This window comes from Ranitomeya variabilis, chromosome 8 (assembly GCF_051348905.1).
Source record: "Ranitomeya variabilis isolate aRanVar5 chromosome 8, aRanVar5.hap1, whole genome shotgun sequence".
Lineage (NCBI taxonomy): Eukaryota > Metazoa > Chordata > Amphibia > Anura > Dendrobatidae > Ranitomeya > Ranitomeya variabilis.
In genome coordinates this window covers 176,856,650-176,878,248 of record NC_135239.1, presented here as the reverse complement: position 1 = coordinate 176,878,248, position 21,599 = coordinate 176,856,650, and the positions used below count along the sequence as shown (strand labels likewise).

The 21,599-nt window shown below is 46.1% G+C and overlaps 1 protein-coding gene across 4 annotated transcripts in view; it reads right to left on the bottom strand.

Annotated features, from left to right (window-relative positions):
- Positions 1-1,986: 1,986 nt before the first annotated feature.
- Positions 1,987-21,599, bottom strand: part of RAF1 (Raf-1 proto-oncogene, serine/threonine kinase) — a 71,462-nt gene continuing 51,849 nt past the window's right edge. For all 4 annotated transcript variants that reach the window (XM_077276143.1, XM_077276146.1, XM_077276142.1 and 1 more), the window contains 7 exons: positions 13,972-14,056; positions 12,756-12,932; positions 10,467-10,513; positions 8,638-8,756; positions 7,511-7,642; positions 5,996-6,130; positions 1,987-2,827 (listed from right to left, as the gene is read on the bottom strand). In XM_077276143.1, coding sequence (XP_077132258.1) covers positions 2,687-2,827; positions 5,996-6,130; positions 7,511-7,642; positions 8,638-8,756; positions 10,467-10,513; positions 12,756-12,932; positions 13,972-14,056 — 836 coding nt within the window. In that variant the 3' untranslated portion in view covers positions 1,987-2,686. The remainder of the gene's footprint in view (positions 2,828-5,995; positions 6,131-7,510; positions 7,643-8,637; positions 8,757-10,466; positions 10,514-12,755; positions 12,933-13,971; positions 14,057-21,599) is intronic.

Here is a 21,599-nt window from a genome sequence, read left to right as displayed (position 1 = left end):
CTTTATGCTGATGACACTCAGATCTACAGATCTACCTCTCTGGCCCAGACGTCACCGCTCTGCTGTCCAGAATCCCAGAGTGTCTATCAGCCATATGCTCCTTCTCCTCTCGCTTCCTCAAACTCAATGTGGACAAATCTGAACTCATCATCTTTCCTCCATCTCATAGATCTTCCCTACCTGACCTATCTATCACAATTAACAACATCACACTTTCCCCCGTACCAGAAGTCCACTGCCTAGGAGTAACCCCTGACTCTGCCCTGTCCTTCAAACCGCACATCCAAGCTCTTTCCACCTCCTGTCGCCTCCAGCTCAAAAAAAAATATCTCCAGAATCCGTCCTTTCCTCAACTGTCAATCTGCTAAAATGCTTGTGCATGCCCTCATCATCTCCCGCCTTGACTACTGCAAAATCCTTTTCTGCGGCCTCCCTGCTAACACCCTCGCACCTCTCCAGTCCATCCTTAGCTCTGCTGCCCGACTAATTCATCTCTCTCCTCACTACTCCTCCGCTTCCTCCCTCTGCAAATCTCTTCACTGGCTCCCATTCCCTCAGCGTATCCAGTTCAAATTACTAATACTGATCTACAAAGTCATCCATAACCTGTCTCCCCCATATATCTCTGAACTAATCTCCCGATATCTTCCCTCACGTAATCTCCAGACCTTCCAAGACCTCCTTCTCTCCTCCACACTTATCCGCTCCTCACCCAACCACCTCCAAGACTTCTCCAGAATATCCCCCATCCTCTGGAACTCTCTGCCCCAACACGTCCGACTATCAACCACATTCGGATCCTTCAGACGGAACCTGAAAACCCACCTCTTCAGGAAAGCCGACAGCCTGCACTGACCCCGCTGCCTCCTCACCACTACCGAAGTACCATAGACACCAAACATGTCTGGAGTTTTTTATTTTATTTTTTTTTAACCATTTAAATAAAAAAAAAAGTCTAAAGTGTTAAAGAGCGCGCCATTTTCTGATATCGTAGCGTCTCCCTTTTTTGTGATCTGGGGTCGGGTGAGGCCTTATTTTTTGCGTGCTGAGCTTAAATTTTTAATGATACCATTTTGGTGCAGATATGTTCTTTTGATCGCCCGTTATTGCATTTTAATGCAATGTTATGGCAACCAAAAAAAAAATAATTCTGGCGTTAAGACTTTTTTTCACTATGCCGTTTAGCTATCAGGTCAATTCCTTTTATAACTTGATAGATCGAGCAATACTGTGCATGCGTGTATGTAGGTACGTACGAAAAAAAGAAAATATATATATATATATATAATTTTTTATTTTGAATGGGGTGCAAGGGAGGGTGATTTGAACTTTTACTTTTTTAATGTATTTTTAAAAACTTTTTTTTTACTTTTCACTTGCTTCAATACTCTCCATGAGAGACTAGACTAGAGGCTGCGGTACTTTGATCTCTTCTAACACACACGGGATGATCAGATCACCTGTATGTAGCAGACATGCTCACTTGCTATGAGCGCTGACCACTGGGTGGCGCTCATAGCAATCTGGCTATGACAGCCATATAGTCCATGAGCCAAGAACCAAATTTGACGATATCGGTACCAAGCGGAGTGACTAATTCTCTTTGGTATTTTTAGGTAGATGCATGTCTGTAGTTTATTTTTTGATATGATAGCCCTTACATATACGTAGCTTATTAACCCCTTCAGCCCTAGGCCTATTTGTACCCAAGTGCCTAAGCCAATCTGACCTGTGCCACTTCATGGGCTAATAACTTTGGAACGCTTTCACCTATCCAAGCCATTCTGAGATTGTTTTCTCGTGACATAATAGAGGTCTGCTGGAGACCTCTGGTTGTCATGCCGACCCATTGGTGACTAGCGATTATTCGACAGGGTCACCGCTGGACGGGATTAGTGACGCGCTTCTGGTAAGCGTGAGTTAAATGATGCTGTCAGAGTGACCAGCATTTAACGGGTTAAATAATAATAAAACTCCAAAACGTGGTCAAATGTGAAACACATTTAATTTATTAAAACTGGGTAATCAGGAGAGCTGTAATTTAAAATAAATGCCATAGAAGAACAGAGACAAATTAAAACCCAAATCAAAAAATAAAAATAAAAGCCTGTACACACTGATTCCCATCTAGTGCAGATCCCAGCGTGTGCCCACTAATCGTATCTATGCACACGGGCGACGCTCTGCGGACTGACCGGCACTGTAATACCTGGCGCAGAGCGTTCACTACGTTACAAAACACCGTACCAGAGTGCGGCAGATTGTGCCGTCGCCGGTGTCCGCCGTCCGTATACCGGAAAGTTCCGGCCGTTTTCTCCCTATGTCCAGAGTTGTGCAAAATCGTCCATTACGGAATCTCCTTCGTGTAATATGGATCATTTTCTTTTTAATGTTCCGACCTTTACGGACGACCGTCCCGGCCGCTTCATTGACCCGTTGGCACCTACGTAACATTAAGTCCTGTAACAAATGCATCAGAGGCTGAAGAATGGGGAACGGTTGTGTGTCCTCCACGTCAGCGGCCGCCATGTCTGCCCCGGAGATCCAACAGCAGCAGCGCTTTCCTTACGACGTGAGAACGGACCGTGGAGACTGAGCCGTCTTAAGCTTTTTTTTTTTTATTATTTTTTATTTCTATCTTCTTAAGAAGACGCAGAGCGAGGAAGCTGCGCCGGCCGCAGAGTCTTCAGAAAACCGGCAGCCGCGTGGACGTCAACGTGCACGAATTAATGTCTTCTGTGTGGGTGGCGCGGTGCAAGGAGGGCTCGGAAGCGCTTCGGTTGATTTTGGGGAGAGAGTGTTGTAACAGCTCGATAGAGGCGAGGATCTGGAAACAACAACAAAAGGATTGTGAAAGAAAAAAAAAAAACTTGGTAGGTGCAAAAAGGTTATGAGCAAAATTATACATTTTCATTGCCAAAATAAACATTATTACACGTTAAAGAGAGCAGAAAACTAGACAAACTGACCGCAGCATCAACTATAGACCATCGCTGAGGACTGACTCACCGAAACATCTGCAGAAAACAATGTGTTCTCCCTGCTGCCACCACTAGAGGGAGCCCAGCTGCTTAATGCGCTCTCCCTACTGCCACCACTAGAGGGAGCCCAGCTGCTTAAAACAATGTGCTCTCCCCTGCTGCCACCACTAGAGGGAGCCCAACTGCTTAAAACAATGTGCTCTCCCTACTGCCACCGCTAAAGGGAGCCCAACTGCTTAATGCGCTCTCCCTACTGCCACCACTAGAGGGAGCCCAACTGCTTAATGCGCTCTCCCTACTGCCACCACTAGAGGGAGCTCAACTGCTTAAAACAATGTGCTCTCCCTACTGCCACCACTAGAGGGAGCTCAACTGCTTAAAACAATGTGCTCTCCCCTGCTGCCACCACTAGAGGGAGCCCAACTGCTTAAAACAATGTGCTCTCCCTACTGCCACCGCTAGAGGGAGCTCAACTGCTTAAAACAATGTGCTCTCCCTACTGCCACCACTAGAGGGAGCCCAGCTGCTTAAAACAATGTGCTCTCCCTACTGCCACCACTAGAGGGAGCCCAGCTGCTTAAAACAATGTGCTCTCCCTACTGCCACCACTAGAGGGAGCCCAACTGCTTAAAACAATGCGCTCTCCCTACTGCCACCGCTAGAGGGAGCCCAACTGCTTAAAACAATGCGCTCTCCCTGCTGCCACCACTAGAGGGAGCCCAACTGCTTAAAACAATGCACTCTCCCTACTGCCACCGCTAGAGGGAGCCCAACTGCTTAAAACAATGTGCTCTCCCTACTGCCACCACTAGAGGGAGCCCAACTGCTTAAAACAATGCGCTCTCCCTACTGCCACCGCTAGAGGGAGCCCAACTGCTTAAAAATGTGCTCTCCCTACTGCCACCACTAGAGGGAGCTCAACTGCTTAAAACAATGCGCTCTCCCTGCTGCCACCACTAGAGGGAGCCCAACTGCTTAAAACAATGTGCTCTCCCTACTGCCACCACTAGAGGGAGCCCAGCTGCTTAAAACAATGCGCTCTCCCTACTGCCACCACTAGAGGGAGCCCAACTGCTTAAAACAATGCGCTCTCCCTGCTGCCACCACTAGAGGGAGCCCAACTGCTTAAAACTATGTGCTCTCCCTACTGCCACCGCTAGAGGGAGCCCAACTGCTTAAAACAATGCGCTCTCCCTGCTGCCACCACTAGAGGGAGCCCAACTGCTTAAAACTATGTGCTCTCCCTACTGCCACCGCTAGAGGGAGCCCAACTGCTTAAAACAATGCGCTCTCCCTACTGCCACCACTAGAGGGAGCCCAACTGCTTAAAACAATGCGCTCTCCCTGCTGCCACCACTAGAGGGAGCCCAACTGCTTAAAACTATGTGCTCTCCCTACTGCCACCACTAGAGGGAGCCCAACTGCTTAAAACAATGTGCTCTCCCTACTGCCACCACTAGAGGGAGCTCAGCTGCTTACTGCAGGCCATACCTTACACTCCCCCAGCAGGCAGTAAGCCCCCCCGGACTCCTCTAGTAGCCAGAATATTTGGTTTTACATCTGTGTATGTGCGGCACGGTCTCTTTGCTGGTTTTGGCAAAATTATCTATTTTTGGTCCCATTCTAGACACGTCATACAACGTACAGGTCCCTTTAACATTAAAAAGGGGTTGTCCAGGGTTTAACACAACCATTTTCAGTGTTTTCCTCCCCTTCAAGGAGCCATAACATTTTTTATTCCTCCATCGGCACAGCTGTACAAGGGACTGATTTTTTTTTTTAATTGAAACGAGTTGTGACTTTGCTTGATACCATTTATTTTACCATGTAATGCACTGAAAACAGAGGAAAAATGTAAAAAAAATTATGCAAGTTGAGTGAAATGGTGAAAAATAAACGCACTTCTGTCATCAGTTTTTAGGTTTCATTGTTAGAGTCTTAATTATATGGGAAAAAGTAACCTGATAATATGATCCTGCCGGGGTCTGTACAATTATAGCGACACCAAACACAAATCGGATATGTTTGTTTTTTGCCATTTTCAGTGGCTTAGAAATTTGGGGGGAAAATTGTAAAAAAAAAAAAAATATTATATATATAATTTTAGTAATAATAATAATTTGGTTCCTTCCACCATTTTCTGAGACTCAACTATTTTTCACTCAATGGGACTGTGAGCGCACACATTTTTTTGCACACGGAGGTAGATTTCATTGGTACGAACTACATTTTGATTACTTTTTACTGTATTTTTTCTGGGTGATGCTGTGACCAAAATACGGCATTTCTGGAAGATCATTTTTTTGCTTTTCCAATTTATGGTGTTTTATTATATTTTTTAAAAACCTTTTTTTATTTTTTAGCCCGCAGATAATCCAGCTACACACCGCTACTACTATGAGATTTAATGTTCCCATGTTTGTGGGGGAGCGCTGGTTACGGAGGTGCTGCACGAATGTCCCGTCTGGCAGACATCGGCAATCCTCTGCGTTGTGCGGACATCTAAGCTCTTCCCCTTCGGACTGTTATATAATAAACGCCACGAGCAAATTATTCCTACAAATATAAAAGTACAATAAATGTAACCAGCGGCTCCGGAGACGCACACTGACGCATTTCCGGCCTTCTTAATGCACTTATAATTAAGGAGTCAGAAAATAAAATCTGCTCAGACTGACGCGTTTTCAAAGACAATATTTTTTTCTCCTCCAGTGTTTTGACAAATTTTTCTTTATAAGTCTCCGGATGCAGGGGCCGTATTATGCCAAGTGAATTCATCTGACCAGTAGGGGGCGCCCTGATCATTCGGCCATGGCTTTATATGGAGGTACAAGCTCTGCTCGCTTCTTCTAGATAACGGGGCATAAAATAGTCGCTGTATACCCCCATAATACAAGTAGTATGGCACCATTATGTAGTCATCAGCTTTCATTTATGGGAGGACGAGCCCACCCCAATCGGGGGGTGGCGGTACAAAGACCACCACCTCGGTGTGACAAGACAGCCCGACGTACCTGAGGAAACAGGGGTCTTTCTTCCTTGACTTTCTGCATGCAGTCCGCTACGAGTCTCTTCATGGCTTTGGGACAATTCTTGTACAACTTACTGAGATCCGGCACCAAACATCCCCGGCCGACCAAGAATATGATCTAAAGGGGAGAGAAAACCATAATGGGGGTGATCGCAGAGACCCCAATATATCCACCACCGCCCCATAATATGTCCGCATAGACACCTGCTCACAACTACAGCCGGGATACCGGGGTCCGTACATCGCAGAGACCCCAATATATCCGCCACTGCCCCATAATATGTCCGCATAGACACCTGCTCACAACTACAGCCGGGATACCGGGGTCCGTACATCGCAGAGACCCCAATATATCCGCCACCGCCCATATGTCCGCATAGACACCTGCTCACAACTACAGCAGGGATACCGGGGTCCGTACATCGCAGAGACCCCAATATATCCGCCACCGCCCCATAATATGTCCACATAGACACCTGTTTACAACTACAGCTGGGATACCGGGGTCCGTATATCGCAGAGACCCCAATATATCCGCCACCGCCCCATAATATGTCCGCATAGACACCTGCTCACAACTACAGCCAGGATACCGGGGTCCGTACATCGCAGAGACCCCAATATATCCGCCACTGCCCCATAATATGTCCGCATAGACACCTGCTCACAACTACAGCCGGGATACCGGGGTCCGTATATCGCAGAGACCCCAATATATCCGCCACCGCCCCATAATATGTCCGCATAGACACCTGCTCACAACTACAGCCGGGATACCGGGGTCCGTATATCGCAGAGACCCCAATATATCCGCCACCGCCCCATAATATGTCCGCATAGACACCTGCTCACAACTACAGCCGGGATACCGGGGTCCGTATATCGCAGAGACCCCAATATATCCGCCACCGCCCATATGTCCGCATAGACACCTGCTCACAACTACAGCAGGGATACCGGGGTCCGTACATCGCAGAGACCCCAATATATCCGCCACCGCCCATATGTCCGCATAGACACCTGCTCACAACTACAGCAGGGATACCGGGGTCCGTACATCGCAGAGACCCCAATATATCCGCCACCGCCCCATAATATGTCCGCATAGACACCTGCTCACAACTACAGCCGGGATACCGGGGTCCGCACATCGCAGAGACCCCAATATATCCGCCACCGCCCCATAATATGTCTGCATAGACACCTGCTCACAACTACAGCCGGGATACTGGGGTCCGTACATTGCAGAGACCCCAATATATCCGCCACCGCCCCATAATATGTCCGCATAGACGCCTGCTCACAACTACAGCCGGGATACCGGGGTCTGTACATCGCAGAGCTGCAACCCCCGGGCTACAGACGAGATGACACTGCAGCCACTCTGCCAGCAGGAGGCGCTGTACCCAAGGTTAAGTCATGCAGTGCCGTCCATTAGGGGAGCGGGCTGCTCCGAGGAGACCCGCGGACAATGGCGTTATCCGGTCTCTGCACCCACCTGGTCTCGGTCCCTGATGTGAGAATATGGCAGCTCCCCGGTCATCAGCTCGTACAGGACAATCCCATAAGAATAAACGTCCGACTGGAAACTGAAAGGATTATTGTCTTGCAATCGGATCACCTCCGGAGCCTGAGGAGGCAACACAAATCTCAGCGAGCGCCCTGGGAAGAGGCTCCATAGCGAAGACAAACTGAACACACAAGCCCAAGTATCGCAGCACTACAAGGAATTGGTCACCAGCTATTCTGAGCACAGCAAAATGTAGGGGTAAAAAAACACGGATTCCAGCCATGTGTCACTTACTAGGCTGCTTGCTTCGTTTTGATTTAAAAAAAAAAAAAAAAAACCACTTAGATTATCACTAGAGAACTAGTAAACCCGCTGCCATATAGTCCTTTATATTGATGAGCTCTGTATAACCCACCACTGATTAGCAGCTTTCTGCCTATGCACAGTGTACACAGAAAGCAGCCAATCAGTGATGTGGGCGGGGTTATACAGAGGTCTGCATTTAGAGCTCTGTTAGATCTGCAGAAAGTAAAACTGATTTTTATCAAAACTACAAGTAGCCCAGTAAGTGACACATCACTGGAATCAGGGTCTCTGTCTCTACATCACGCTGCCCTAACAAAAGATTTGGTAAGAAAAAAAAAAAAAAAAAGGAAAAAAACCAGGGATGTAGCCCAAGACCCTCACACATTAGCCAAACCATATTTCCGTTAGTACCGGGGTCTCACTATTCTTCCCTGGCAGAGGATCCTGGTGTAAAACAACGACTGGGGCCGGACGCTTCAGTCCTGTGCCGCACAAGTAGGAGTCCCAGCTACGGTCGGTGACCACATGTGTGGCGGCAGGACCGGTGACCGGGCGGTGGGGACCGTGGGAGTGCTGCTGGGCCGATGCAGTGACATACCGGACATCTTGTTAGACGCCGCCATATTTACACCTGATTAATATCAAACTCTTCACGTGGAGATGAAGTCCTACAATGCAAACCTCACTGACATGACACCAATCGCACCAAGTAACCGGCGGTAGGGCATCGGGCGGTGAAGCCGCACACCGGGAGCCAGGAAACACATGGGCACCGCACGGCCGCTGCGGGCGACATCGCCACTACTCACCATCCACAGGATCGATCCCGTCGGCTGCTCCACCTGCTGGGAACCGCTCCACCGAGACTTCACCGTGGCCAGTCCAAAATCACCGATTTTCACGGTCAATCCTTCATGCAGAAAGATGTCTGTGTCACAGTAAAGGATCAGCACACAACCTCGGCTCTGCGGCTCTGCACCCCGACGCGCGATCACACCCAATCCGGGACTTTCAATAATAAGCAACTTCCCACTTCTACCTGGAACATCTGCAGATGGCGAGGCCCGAGAACAGCGGGCCATTTGTAAGGCCGAGTGTATAAAAAAAAAAATGGCCAAATTTCATGCAAAAATTCAGATGGTTTTTTTCCTAACTTGTAAAAAAAATAAAATTAAAAAAAATCTCACGTCTGCACTGTCCCACAGAACATTGGTCCAAGTTACGGTCATTTTGTTTTCAGACTGAAACCATGGCCGCGCCGAATTTGGCCTGAAGCAGACTCCCCAAATCTGTACCAAAATGACTACTGCAGCACCCCTTTATAGCCGCCTGCTACAGCATGCTAGGAGTTGTAGTTCCTAAAATGCTGGCAAACAAAAAGCTAAAAAGCAGCGATGTAAAGATTCCCCCGTATATGAAGATGTATATGAAGACAACGGGAGTTTTTATCACTCAGCCGCTTATTGTAATGGACAACAGTAAAATAGCACAATACAATTTTTCCAGAAAGCAATTCAATAAATCCTGTGTTGTCCTTAAAGGAGTATTCCCATCTCCAAGATCCTATCCCAATATGTAGTAGGTGTAATAATAATAATAATAATAATATTAGCAAATATCTTCAATTAGAAATGTAGTATAGTTCTCCTGATTATCTAGATCACTTACACCATGTGCAGGCGTTGCAGTAGCTTAGGTATCCATAGTTATGACAACTAACAATTAATGAACTGTCACTATGAGTGGTCGTAACCATGGATACCTAAGCTATAGCAATTCCCTAAGCGACATAGCGAATCAGAAGAACTATACTACATTTCTAAATGGAGGTATTAGCTAATATTATTATTACTCCTACTACATATTAGGATAGGATCTTGGAAATGGGAACACCCCTTTAATTATAAAATCTCCCAGATTGCTGACAATAAGCTTTCTGCTACGAGGGCATAAGGCCATTACAGGTTGGGACCCTGCTAGGACCCCCACTTCCTCTATAACCCAGGACGTGGCCCTTCTATGTAGAATACTGCTGGCCATGGATCGGAGAGACTCGTGTAACACTGGCAATCCTAATTGTCTATATCAACCCTTTAATGTGACCTGCCACATGACTTATGATAAGAAGTAGTGCTGGGATTTGGTGTTATCTGAGCATGCTCGAGTGATCATAGAGTCTTCAGCGTGCCGAATAATATGTCCGACATGTCAATCAGCCATGAGACAAGGGGACTCAAAACATATTATTCGAGCAACCAGAAAATAGTCTATTAGCACTTGAGCATGCTTAGATAACACCTCATCTGAGCACGCTCGCTCATCCTTAAGGCGGCAAACCAGAAACATATTTCAGGGGTGTTTGCCCCTCATCAGTGCAAAGCAGTAGATCGGATTTGGCTGGGTGAGAGGCCTCCGACAGGGTGTACAAGTAACAAATCACACTTCGTTTTCTGATGACACATTCCATTTTAAAGGAGTTAAAAGCAAAACCTCCTTGTATAGTAATGTACAGAATCAGAGGTGGAGGAGACTGTAGGATATGGCGTGGATCACTGCTCCGGCCGGCAGTGCCGACTTCTTCAGGGGCCCTTTACCCCCTGACACAGGTGAAATCCCGTTTCGCTCCAGTAAAGGATACTGTTTGACTTCATGTCTCTGTGGATAATGTTCTTTGCATGTAAATAGCTGCAAGAGAACAAAGGGCCATTAAACATCAAAGAAAGAAAGAAAGAATGCAAATAAAAGGGATAACCTGACTTGTCCTCCACAAACTGCCGGACGGTTGTGCACGTTATTGCGCAGCCTGGATTGTGCCTTTATACCGCTTGTACTGTGAGGACACAAGCTGCGACACGTCCCTGCCTGCTGGCACACACCGAGCAAAGCCGGCGCTCAGCGCACAATCAGCAAATATCCTGCTTGGCAGAAAACACGAGGAGCCGTCGAGCAAGAATATCAAGAAATGTCTTCACCGAGAACTCGGATCTCAGAGCTGCGAGGGCGAGTTCCCACGGAGCAAACAGGCTGGGGATTTATGCACAAAAGGGCCCGTGTGCATAAACGGGACAAGGGCCCCCCGTGTGCATAAGCGGGACATGGATGGACCCCCCCGTGTGTGCATAAGGCTGGTTTCACACTTGCGTTTTGATCTGCAGCGTTTGTAAAAAAAAAAAAACGCAGGTGGTGAAAAAAACGCATGTAAACGCGTGCAAACGCTGCGTTTTTTAGACGCATGCGTTTTTGCATGCAGAAAAAAAATGCGGCGTTTTGACGCGTTTACATGCGTTTTTTCCTGCATTTGCGTTTTTGAAACGCATGCTGAGAAGTGTGTGACAGCTGCCAATCATCAAAATCAACTAGAAAACCCACTATTAATAGAATTAGCTAGGGGTAGGGTTAGGGTTAGGATCAATAGGGTTAGGGGTAGCTTTTTATTAGAAGAATGTCCTGGTCACCAGGTCACTGATAAGCCACCCCCCACCATCAAGGTGATAAAGGGATCCAAACCCTAACCCTACCCCTAAACCCTAACCCTAGGGATCCAAACCCTAACCCTACCCCTAAACCCTAACCCAAGGGATCCATAGGGATTGGCTATTATGTTGACCTGGAGACCAGGACATTCTTCTAATAAAAAGCTTTGTTCAATGTGGACACCCCAAGATATACGGTAATGCAATAGAGTACTAAAAAAATAAACTCGGAGAGTATTCACTGTCATATTGTTAGGGTTAGGGGTAGGGTAAGGTTAGGGTTTGGATCCCTAGGGTTAGGGTTAGGATCCCTTTATCACCCTAATGGTGGGGGGTGGCTTATCAGGGTGTATTCTTGTTTTTTTCTATAAAAACGCATGCGTTTCCATAGACATCAATGTATTTTTTGACGCAAATGAACGCATGCGTTTTTTTGCGGCAAAAAAACGCCTCTGAAAATTACTACATGTTGCATTTCTGCAAAAGAACGCATGCAGCAAAAAAACGCATGCGTCGTAAAACGCGGCCAAACGCGTACAAAAAAAAAAAAAAAACGCATGCATTTTTAATGTTAAACATAGCAAAAAAAAGTATGCGGTTTTTTTCGGTAAAAACGCAAGTGTGAAACCAGCCTAAGTGGGACATGGATGGACCCCCCGTGTGTGTGCATAAGCGGGACATGGATGGACCCCCGTGTGTGTGCATAAGCGGGACATGGATGGACCCCCCGTGTGTGTGCATAAGCGGGACATGGATGGACCCCCCGTGTGTGTGCATAAGCGGGACATGGATGGACCCCCCGTGTGTGTGCATAAGCGGGACATGGATGGACCCCCCGTGTGTGTGCATAAGCGGGACATGGATGGACCCCCCCGTGTGTGTGCATAAGCGGGACATGGATGGACCCCCCCATGTGTGTGCATAAGCGGGACATGGATGGACCCCCCGTGTGTGTGCATAAGCGGGACATGAGCCCCTCCATGTGTGTGCATAAGCGGGACATGAGCCCCCCTGTGTGTGTGCATAAGCAGGACATGAGCCCCCCCGTGTGCATAAGCAGGACATGAGCCCCCCCCGTGTGCATAAGCAGGACATGAGCCCCCCCGTGTGCATAAGCAGGACAAGGGCCCCAGGTGCATAAGCAGGACAAGGGCCCCCCATGTGCATAAGCAGGATAAGGGCCCCAGTGCATTCCAATAGCTCATCATAATGCACAATTTCATCTGCTTTGGAGGTGTAATGGGCCCCTGACCTCTTGGGCCCCAGGCTGCACCTATGATCTGTCTGCCTCTGGTGGGTGGGAATGACAAGAAATGGCTAATCACCACGGCAATTCTCGGCTGCCTTTGGATCTCTCTTAAAACTACAACTCCCATACGGTCGTTGTTAGGGCATGTTGGGAGGTGTAGTGTTTACAGGCAGGAGAGAGCACTGCTCCCAGCAGGAATACTTACTCCATGCCTTGTGCCGTCTGTCTGGCGATGTCTATGAGCTGGAACATCTGGAATTTGGTCTCCTGTACATGCAGATGTTTGTACAGGCTGCTGCCCTCACACCACTGAGTGACGATGGCCAGGTTGTCTTTTGTCATGTAGCCCATAAAAAGCAAGATATTCACATGCCGCGTTTTTCTGTAAGGAGTAAAAAAAAATATATATAATTGTTAGATTCCACATAAGCCATATAAAATATTACACATCTGATCCACAGGTTATACAGCGCTATATAGGAGGCTAAATGGGATTATGTCAATTTAAAAAAAAAATGTGTACCTCCACATCAGCGTTTGTGTATATTAGATTTATTTTTTTTTTCCATAGCACATATAAAGAAGAAACAAAATCAGTATGTATGCACTTAGGGAATGAGTAACTAGGAAAAAAATTGTGAACTGCATTAACGGTACTAATGGGGTATCACAGGGGTCAGTATTGGGCCCTCTTCTCTTCAGTAGATTTATTACCAGCCATGTAGAGAGAGTGCAAAGGAAACATCGAATAACAGATAATGCTTCTAAATATGAGAAGGGAAAATACATGACGAGATTACCCAGAAAATATTGTGTAACACTCACAAGTGAATACTGTGCACAGATTTGGGCACAACTGTATGGCTACGACTTCTTATGGAGGCATAGTTTTTTTTTTCTATTCTGTGTAAACCCAACAGATAGTTTTTTTTGTGGGATGCTACATTAGATGCGGTATTATGGGGTTTTCACCATTAGCGATATTGCAATGTAATAAGGAATGCTGTTCAACGGAGTAGGGAGGACCACTTGAGGTTCTGTAGTCTTCTGCAAGCGGCACTGCCGTAAGTTGGGGGAAGCAACAAATGGTAAAACAAAACTGGCCGTAGACAATAGCTGAAGGCAGAGTTCTCATTTGGCAGACACCCATCTTTCCCGTCTCCACCATCCTGTGGGCTAATGTCCATGTGTTTTCAAAGGAAGAGTGGAAAAAGCCGCTGCCAAACAGATCTGGCAGCAGCTTTATCTCCTAAATAAGAAAAGGATCTGGTGTTGAAATTATACTGTGCGACCCCTGGACATCTTCTGTCGGGGAAAACTCAGAAGGCCCCACACAGACTGTCGACCAATCCCATGGATATGAGAAAGCTACAACTATTACCTAATGTGCATGGGGCGTTACCATTTTTCAGTATACTCACCTGAGAACAGCAACTTCATTTCTAAAGGCCTGCAACTGTTCAGGGGTTGGATCTGTAACTTTGAGGATTTTTACTGCCACGTCCCCTGAAAGGCAGAAGAATAAATGATGGAATCATCTAAACCAGCGATACAGATTAGGTCAGCCCAGCGACAATTCTCAATTTTGGATTTTTTTCTTTTTTTTTTTGGTCACAGGGACTAACCCATCAATCAGTCTCTGAATATTCCAGAGTTTTGCACATAACAGAAGGAGCTAAAAAGCACCACCACTAAAAGAACGTGAATCTATTACACCGGACGAGGACGTATATTCCAACTTTCTCCCAAAACCTGCCTTTCGTTTACTTAAAAGACTGAGTGTCTCCCATTCACTTAAGTTAGTTGATCGACATGATAAAAGTAGGGAAATAAAATCAGCAAACAATAAAAAGGGGTTTGGAGACAATTTTTATTTTGGGTTCACAATAATGTTTCATTACAAAGTTGGCACCATTTGGCTTTTACAGGCTCTTTGGTTCCCGCCATGTTCAACTTTAATGTGGTCATAAATTAGCTGAGGGGAGCTCAAAAAAAGACAAAATTAAAAAAAAAAAAAAAAAAAAAAAAAAAAAGCGTTACAAACTCTTACAAGACTGTCACAACCAGCTCACTTACGGATTTCCAGTTAACTCGGTCTCCGCGTCACTCTCTATAGACTGTAGAATATGGATGACAAGTGGTGACTTTTTTCCGGCCAATATTTTTAGCCCCAAATATTTACATTTAGGTTATTTAAAAAAAAAAGAACAAAAAAAACACAACTTAACTGAGTATATCTGCCCAGATAACTTCTTCCCTCTAGACCAGAAACAGTTAACCAGTGCCCGGCTTGTCTCCAGCCTGTTATTATCCAGCCACTGTTTACTGTCACATCTCGGTATTTTTGGCAAATTACATAGAAACCGAGGCCAGAGGATCATTGCGTTCAGGGTTTATATATATAAGGCACAAATCCGACTGATGTCACAAGCCTCGTACCCTCAAAACGTCCTTTCTTACAAAACTGCATATTTTGGCCGCGCTTCGCTGGCCGCATCATGAATTCCAGAATTGGCCAATTTCTTGGTCGCTACTTTCACCGCTGTGCAAATGAAACAAAACAAGCGGAGTTTTCATGCAGACCGTCTCGAGATCTTATCACCCCTCCCGAATGCCAAGTGCGCGAGGTAGGTTTTTATATTAATATTCCAGATCTAATTAACTAAAAAAAATGAAATAAAACGAGAAGCGAAGAACGAGCGCAGTTTTGCACAGCGCGGCATTGACTACATTCGGACTAGGTGATGGGCAAACTTATTTTTTTTCTCTTACTAGTCAGGAACCTCCTTGTTTGTCTTGTCCTACTTATATGAAGGTTAGGCTAAAATAGTATGTTATTTATCGTATCATTACTCTGTGGGAACCCCACCGGGCACTGACATGTTGCAGCTGAACTTGCACATCTATAAGCAGAGTACAGGCTGCAGTTACAGAGCAGCAGAACCAGATGGTGGTGAAATAGGTAGGGGGATCTGTTGAGGTGGAGAGAAGGACTGATGTTTACAGCCTAAAACTAGCCATACACAATGGAAAAAGGTTGTGGGAATCCGCAATCTACCCAAACTCCTCCATACACAGGACCGCGTGGCTCAGTCCGGCCGAGTACTCCTCTATGGGGAGAGGGTCACCTAGCATCGGACTATTGATTGAAGTCCAACCACCCAATTTTATATGTCCTGCCACATAACTTGTCAGGACGCCCCATACACATTATGGATGGCCGATCTCGTGAAAACCAGCTGAACTCTAATGTTTATGGTGGTCTTAATAGTATTCTGAATGTATCAGTTTTGCACATATGTTTTTGTAAGGGCCCATGCCATGCCAATCAGCCTGAGAATGGACCGCTAATGCACGGACTGACCGCAGGTCTCCTGACCACAGTGTATCTCTATGAGGTTGTCACGCTCGGGTCCGGAGACCTGCAGCCAGTCCGGGCACTACTGTCTGATCTCGGACCACTTTGCACCGACGTCTGAACGAGCCACTAAGACAAAACTTTCCCATTTCTATTATTTTGTAACCAGTATTATTTCAAAGGGGGTTGTCCGGTGACAACTTGCTGATTGGTGAGGGTCCGACCAGATGGATCTGCATCGATCAGCAGAAAGGGGACTTTTTTTTTTTTATTCACAAAAAGTAGCAGCCGTGTGCCTGTCCAACCACCGCTCCACTCATTCTCCATGGGGCTGCTGGAAAATGCATAGTGGAGCCTCAGAGCAAGAACGGAGAGGGGGTCGGCTGTGTGCTGATCAGTTTTGCAATGGGGATAAAAGTTCCGCGTTCAGCCGATCTGCGCGGTTCCCGGTGGTCGGACCCGCACGGATTATTAAGTTATCAGAATTGTTGTCACCAGATAAATCCTTTTAAATTCACAAAATTTAGGACAAATCAGCCGGACCACCAGACGCTCTCTCTCCCCTCTCACAGCAGACAGGTGTTAGCCGATTAACGTCACCCCCTTAATTGCAGCCTTCGGTTGTGGGGGTTTCTGAAAATGTACAAAGCGTCAGCAAGCGGGAAAAGAAGAATTAAAGGCTGCCGAACTTCCGATCCCTACAAAGTTTATTTAGGAGGGACCCATTTATGCACCATAATGTGTGTCCAAAGACTTAGGAGGATTTTTCATCAATGGGGGACCATTTTCCTTTTTACCTGTGATCACATCCACCAGGCATCTCCATACATTTGTCCGCCTATTAAACACTTTTTACTTTTCTATCATCATTGATTCCGATACACAAAGATTTTGGAGGCGGCGCAGACACGGAGTTAATGTGTCCGCTGGAGCGGTCGTCAGGTTCTCCATTTCCTCGTCAAGGCTGAATGTGTATGATGTAATTCCCACTTCGAAGGCAACACCCAAAGTTACAGTCATCGGCCAAAACTTTTTACTTTTCTCTGTGCACGCGAAGAAGTACAACTATGTAACTGGATGGGGGACGCGGCAAATATCAGCAGGAACAAGACGAACCGGACAAGGTAAAAGTAACAGAACTCCCTGCAGCCGCTTCCAAAATCCAGACTCATGAGCCACGATGTATGCGAAGAAATCATAGAAGTCATATTGCGACCAATGACGGCTATATGGTCATTAACAGGTTAATCTAATCGGCAAGCGTTGGGCACCGGTCACACTCGTAGGAACAAGGACAGGTGTACAGTATCCGCTGATCTCGCACACGTCCTTGCAGGTATCTCTAGAAGTGACGCCACCGCTGCTGCTCACCTCCCCGATACGGAAGCAGCCGAATAATTCCTTAAAGGTAGCCTGTCACCCCCAAATCAGAAATTTAACTATTTAGACATTTATATAGGGACAGTGCCCCATAAAAAAAATAAATAAATAAAAAAAAACATACTGGTAGTCAAGATTTTTGTAATTTACTTTTATGCAAAATACTTTTTAGATTAGTAAATGAAGGGTCCTTGGTGCACAGTCAAGGGCTTGGTGCACTGTTCCACCCCTTCAATTCGGTAACATCCTCTGCCGCTGCTTTTACAGTGATTGACGGCGCTCGCTTCAGAACGCTGCCTGATCTAAATCCCAACCCTTGCACACACCAACACTGCAGGAACTGAGCGCACAGACACAGTGTCGGTGTGCGGGGGCAGTGTGCTCATCCCTCTCCTATGAGCACTGGCCGCTCGATGCACATGGGATTACAAAATTGGGAGCAAAAAAGCATGAAAAGCTCAATCAGACCGGCACTCACCACCAGTACGTGAAAGCAGCAGCACTTTATTGTGGTCGTCACATAAAGAGGTAAGTGACAGCCGTTTTGTGCAAACTATGCTTCTTCAGGCTATGGATCACAAAGCAGCGGGCGGCCGATGCCGACAGGAGAGGGGGGGATGAGAATGTGTACAAATGTCAGCGTGTGTGCTCGCTCTTGTGCGTAGCGGACGCTCACTGCACACAGAATCTGTGGATCATCCGATGATTGTGCAAAAAAAAAAAAAATATATATATATATCATTCTCAGCAGTGCATTGTCAGGTGCAAACAGGAATCACACTGCCAAGAACTATGGCAGTCTATGTGCGCTGAGCGATCTAGTATGGATCACTTCTCCTGAGTGGACAGGTCACTGCCTCCTGCAAGTTCAGCACACTCCGCTTCTGCTGCTCCTCCATAAATGAGGACTTCTCCGACCAGCAGGCGCTCTGTGGTTTCCATGAGATGTTGCGCTTGTCCTGAACCAGTCCCAGCCTCGTCTACATCTGCGTCTACAGCTGTTACTCTGGAAGCTTCTTGGCCGACTACTGACTTGTAACATCTGTTAGTCGTCTGTGGGTGGGAAGCACAGAGCGGCCGGTGTCTGCGCCGCGCTGATGACGTCCGTTACAATAAACAGTTGATCTGAGATGATGAGTTTGGACTCGCATGACTTCTCCACCTGTAAGTTATTGGTGCTCTGATCATGGTGCACGCGCCATGATTGCGCGTGAATGTGGACGGCCGTCACGCTGCAGCCAGAGCACATTTATTCACCTCCGGATCACTTTGCAGTCACGTTCTTCTGCCACCTGTACAAGTGGCACAATAAGAACCTGGGGCAATATAAAAAGCTTTGAACGTACGCAAGTGCCTTACTCACTCTCCCCAGGTCTATTGCAGAGTCTCCGCCTCTGCACCAGGCGCAGTGCTGAAACAACAAAAAAAACTGAGCTCAGCGGCTCTGCTAGAGTTGATGGACAAGCTGCTGTGCACTGATTGGCTGCAGCGCTACGGACGTGACCTCAGCGATACAAATGACACTGGCGGCAGCGATTCAACTCAAGACCTGGGGAGGGTGGGTAAATAAAAAAGTTTACTGCTAAAGGACAGGAGTTTTCTGATACCAGTAAACCCCTTTAATATTTGACATTTAGAGAGGTTCTAGACTTACTGTCACTTTCCTCTGCGAGCGGAAGATGACCAAGAACAGCTGCTCGATTGGCTGCAGGGCTCCCATGTCAATGTCATGTGAGCCCCGGGGCAGAAATTGCTGGAAAGTGTGTGGTGTGGGGGTGGAGTATATATTTTATTAATTATTATTACTTTATAATGGGGATGACATCATTTACAAAGGAGTTTTCCAAGTAGTGGACAACTCCTCTAACCCTACAAGTAACGTATAGAAATCCACTTGCTGTTCCAACGTGTTTTGGTCTGGGCCAAAGTTTTATGGATTATAAATTGGAATTTTGTACGGATGCCCCAATGGCCGAAGGCTCTGAATGGGCTCCACTAAAATGGGCAAAGTTTGGCGGTATGCCCATCAGATTCATCAAAAATGCAGCTGCTTCGTACAACAGACACACTACTCCAGTCACTGACTAGAGTAGCATTTCTGGCGCAGCACACATCATGAGGAGAGGCGCCGAGATCATTAAGTGATGTGCGCTTCTTGATGAATTCAGCAAACTTTATTTCCGTAAGACTGGCATTGTGCGTCAAGTTATTCTTGATGGAACGGCCCCACTGTGCTTTTCAGCAGCCACATGAACATAGACCGGCTCCAACCCTTTCCACCTGTATACAAATATTTACGGCTCATGCTCAGATTTAGGTCAAGAGAGGAGGAGGAGGTGAGCTGTGATAGAACCTAAGGTATGTATACAGTGGTCATTTTAGTCCTGTCTGTGGTGATAATAAAACTGTCGAAAAGTCTTCTGTTGATAACAGGAAGTACAAGACTAATATTAGACTATCTGGTCAGTGCGAAAACTGCAAAATGTTTATATACATAGTGTTTTGGAAATATAAATTAAAAAAAGGATTCACAATTCTTAAAAAAAATAAATAAATAAATTCATTGTAATCTGGGTAACTGGAGGGTCAACGATACTTTTGGGCTAAAATCGCAATACAAATAGAAAAAGGTAACAATAGGGGTCCCCTTAGCCCCTCTCTTTTTTTCTTCCTCCCCTTCTCTCCGCAACCATGTTTTGTTTTTGTTTGGTTTTTTTTAAGGGGTGGGTGTGTTTTCTGCAAAATGTTCGGGTATCTTCTGAATTCTCAAGTCCGTACTGTTACAACAATACTAAACTTAGGAGGAAATATATAGCCGAGATTTTCAGCCCATTTTTTTAGGCTGAAATTGCCCCTCTCGGCTTATACTCGAGTCATACCCAGGGGTCGGCAGGGGATGGGGCGCGGCAGCTGTGTAATCATACTCACCTGCTCCTGGCGCGGTCCCTGGTTCCCCAGCGCCGGCAGCTTCTTCCTGTAGTGAGCGGTCGCATGGTACCGCTCATTACAGCAATGAATATGGACCCCACTCCACTCACATAGGGGTGGAGCCGCATATTCATTATTGTAATGAGCGGTACCATGTGACCACTCACTACAGGAAGAAGCTGCCGGCGCCGAAGAACCAGGGACCGCGCCAGGAGCAGGTGAGTATAACGCAGTGCGCGATATTCACCTGCTCCCCGTTCCACTGCCGCCGCTGCGTATTCCCCGTCCTCTGCAGTGACGCTCAGGTCAGAGGGTGTGACGACGTGATTAGTGTGCGCACCGCCCTCTCCCTGAAGAGTCAGTGCAGAGGATGGGGAAGACACAGCGGCGCTCAGAGGTGGAACGGGAAAGGTGAGTATAGCAAGTGCCGGGGGCCTGAGAGGTGAGTATGTGTTTGTTTTTGTTTTTTTTATCGCAGCAACAGCGTATGGGGCAAATGTGTCTATGGGGCATAATCAATGTTTGTGAAGCATTATATGGGGCAAATATCTTTATGGAGCATCTTATGGGGCCATAATCCGCATTCGTGCAAAATTATATGGGGCGTATTTTAATATGGAGCATCTTATGGGGCCCATCATAAACTGTATGGAGCATTATATGGGGCGTATTTTGTATGGAGCATCTTATGGGGCCATGATTAAACTTTATGCAGGATTATATGGGACTCCTGATTCAATATGGATATTCAAAAACACTTAACCTACTGATGTCTCAATTAATTTTACTTTTATTGGTATCTATTTGTATTTTTGACATTTACCAGTAGCTGCTGCATTTTCCACCCTAGGCTTCTACTCGAGTCAATAAGTTTTCCCAGTTTTTTGTGGCAAAATTAGGGGTCTCGGCTTATACTCGGGTCGCCTTATACTCGAGTATATACAGTACTATTTTTATATACATAGTGTTTTGGAAATATAAATTAAAAAAAGCTTCACAATTCTTAAAAAAAAAAAAATTCACCGTAATCTGGGTAACTGGAGGGTTAATGATACCTTTTTCTATTTGTACTGCGAATTTAGCCCAAAAGTAACAAAGGGGTCTCATTAGCCCCTCTTTCCCTTTTTCTTCCTCTCCTTCTCCCCGAAATTGTGTTTTTTGTTTTTTTTTTTTGAGGGGTGGGTGTGTTTTTTGCCAAATGACCGGGTATCTTCTGAATTCTCAAGTCAGCACAGTTACAACAATACTAAACTTAGGGGGAAAATATATCTATTTTATGATAACATACTTTTATTTTATAGTTTAGGTTGCGAAAAAAATAAATATTGGAAATACATTTTTAAAAAGGAAAAAAAAAAAAAAAAAAAATTGCTTGTGTCACTA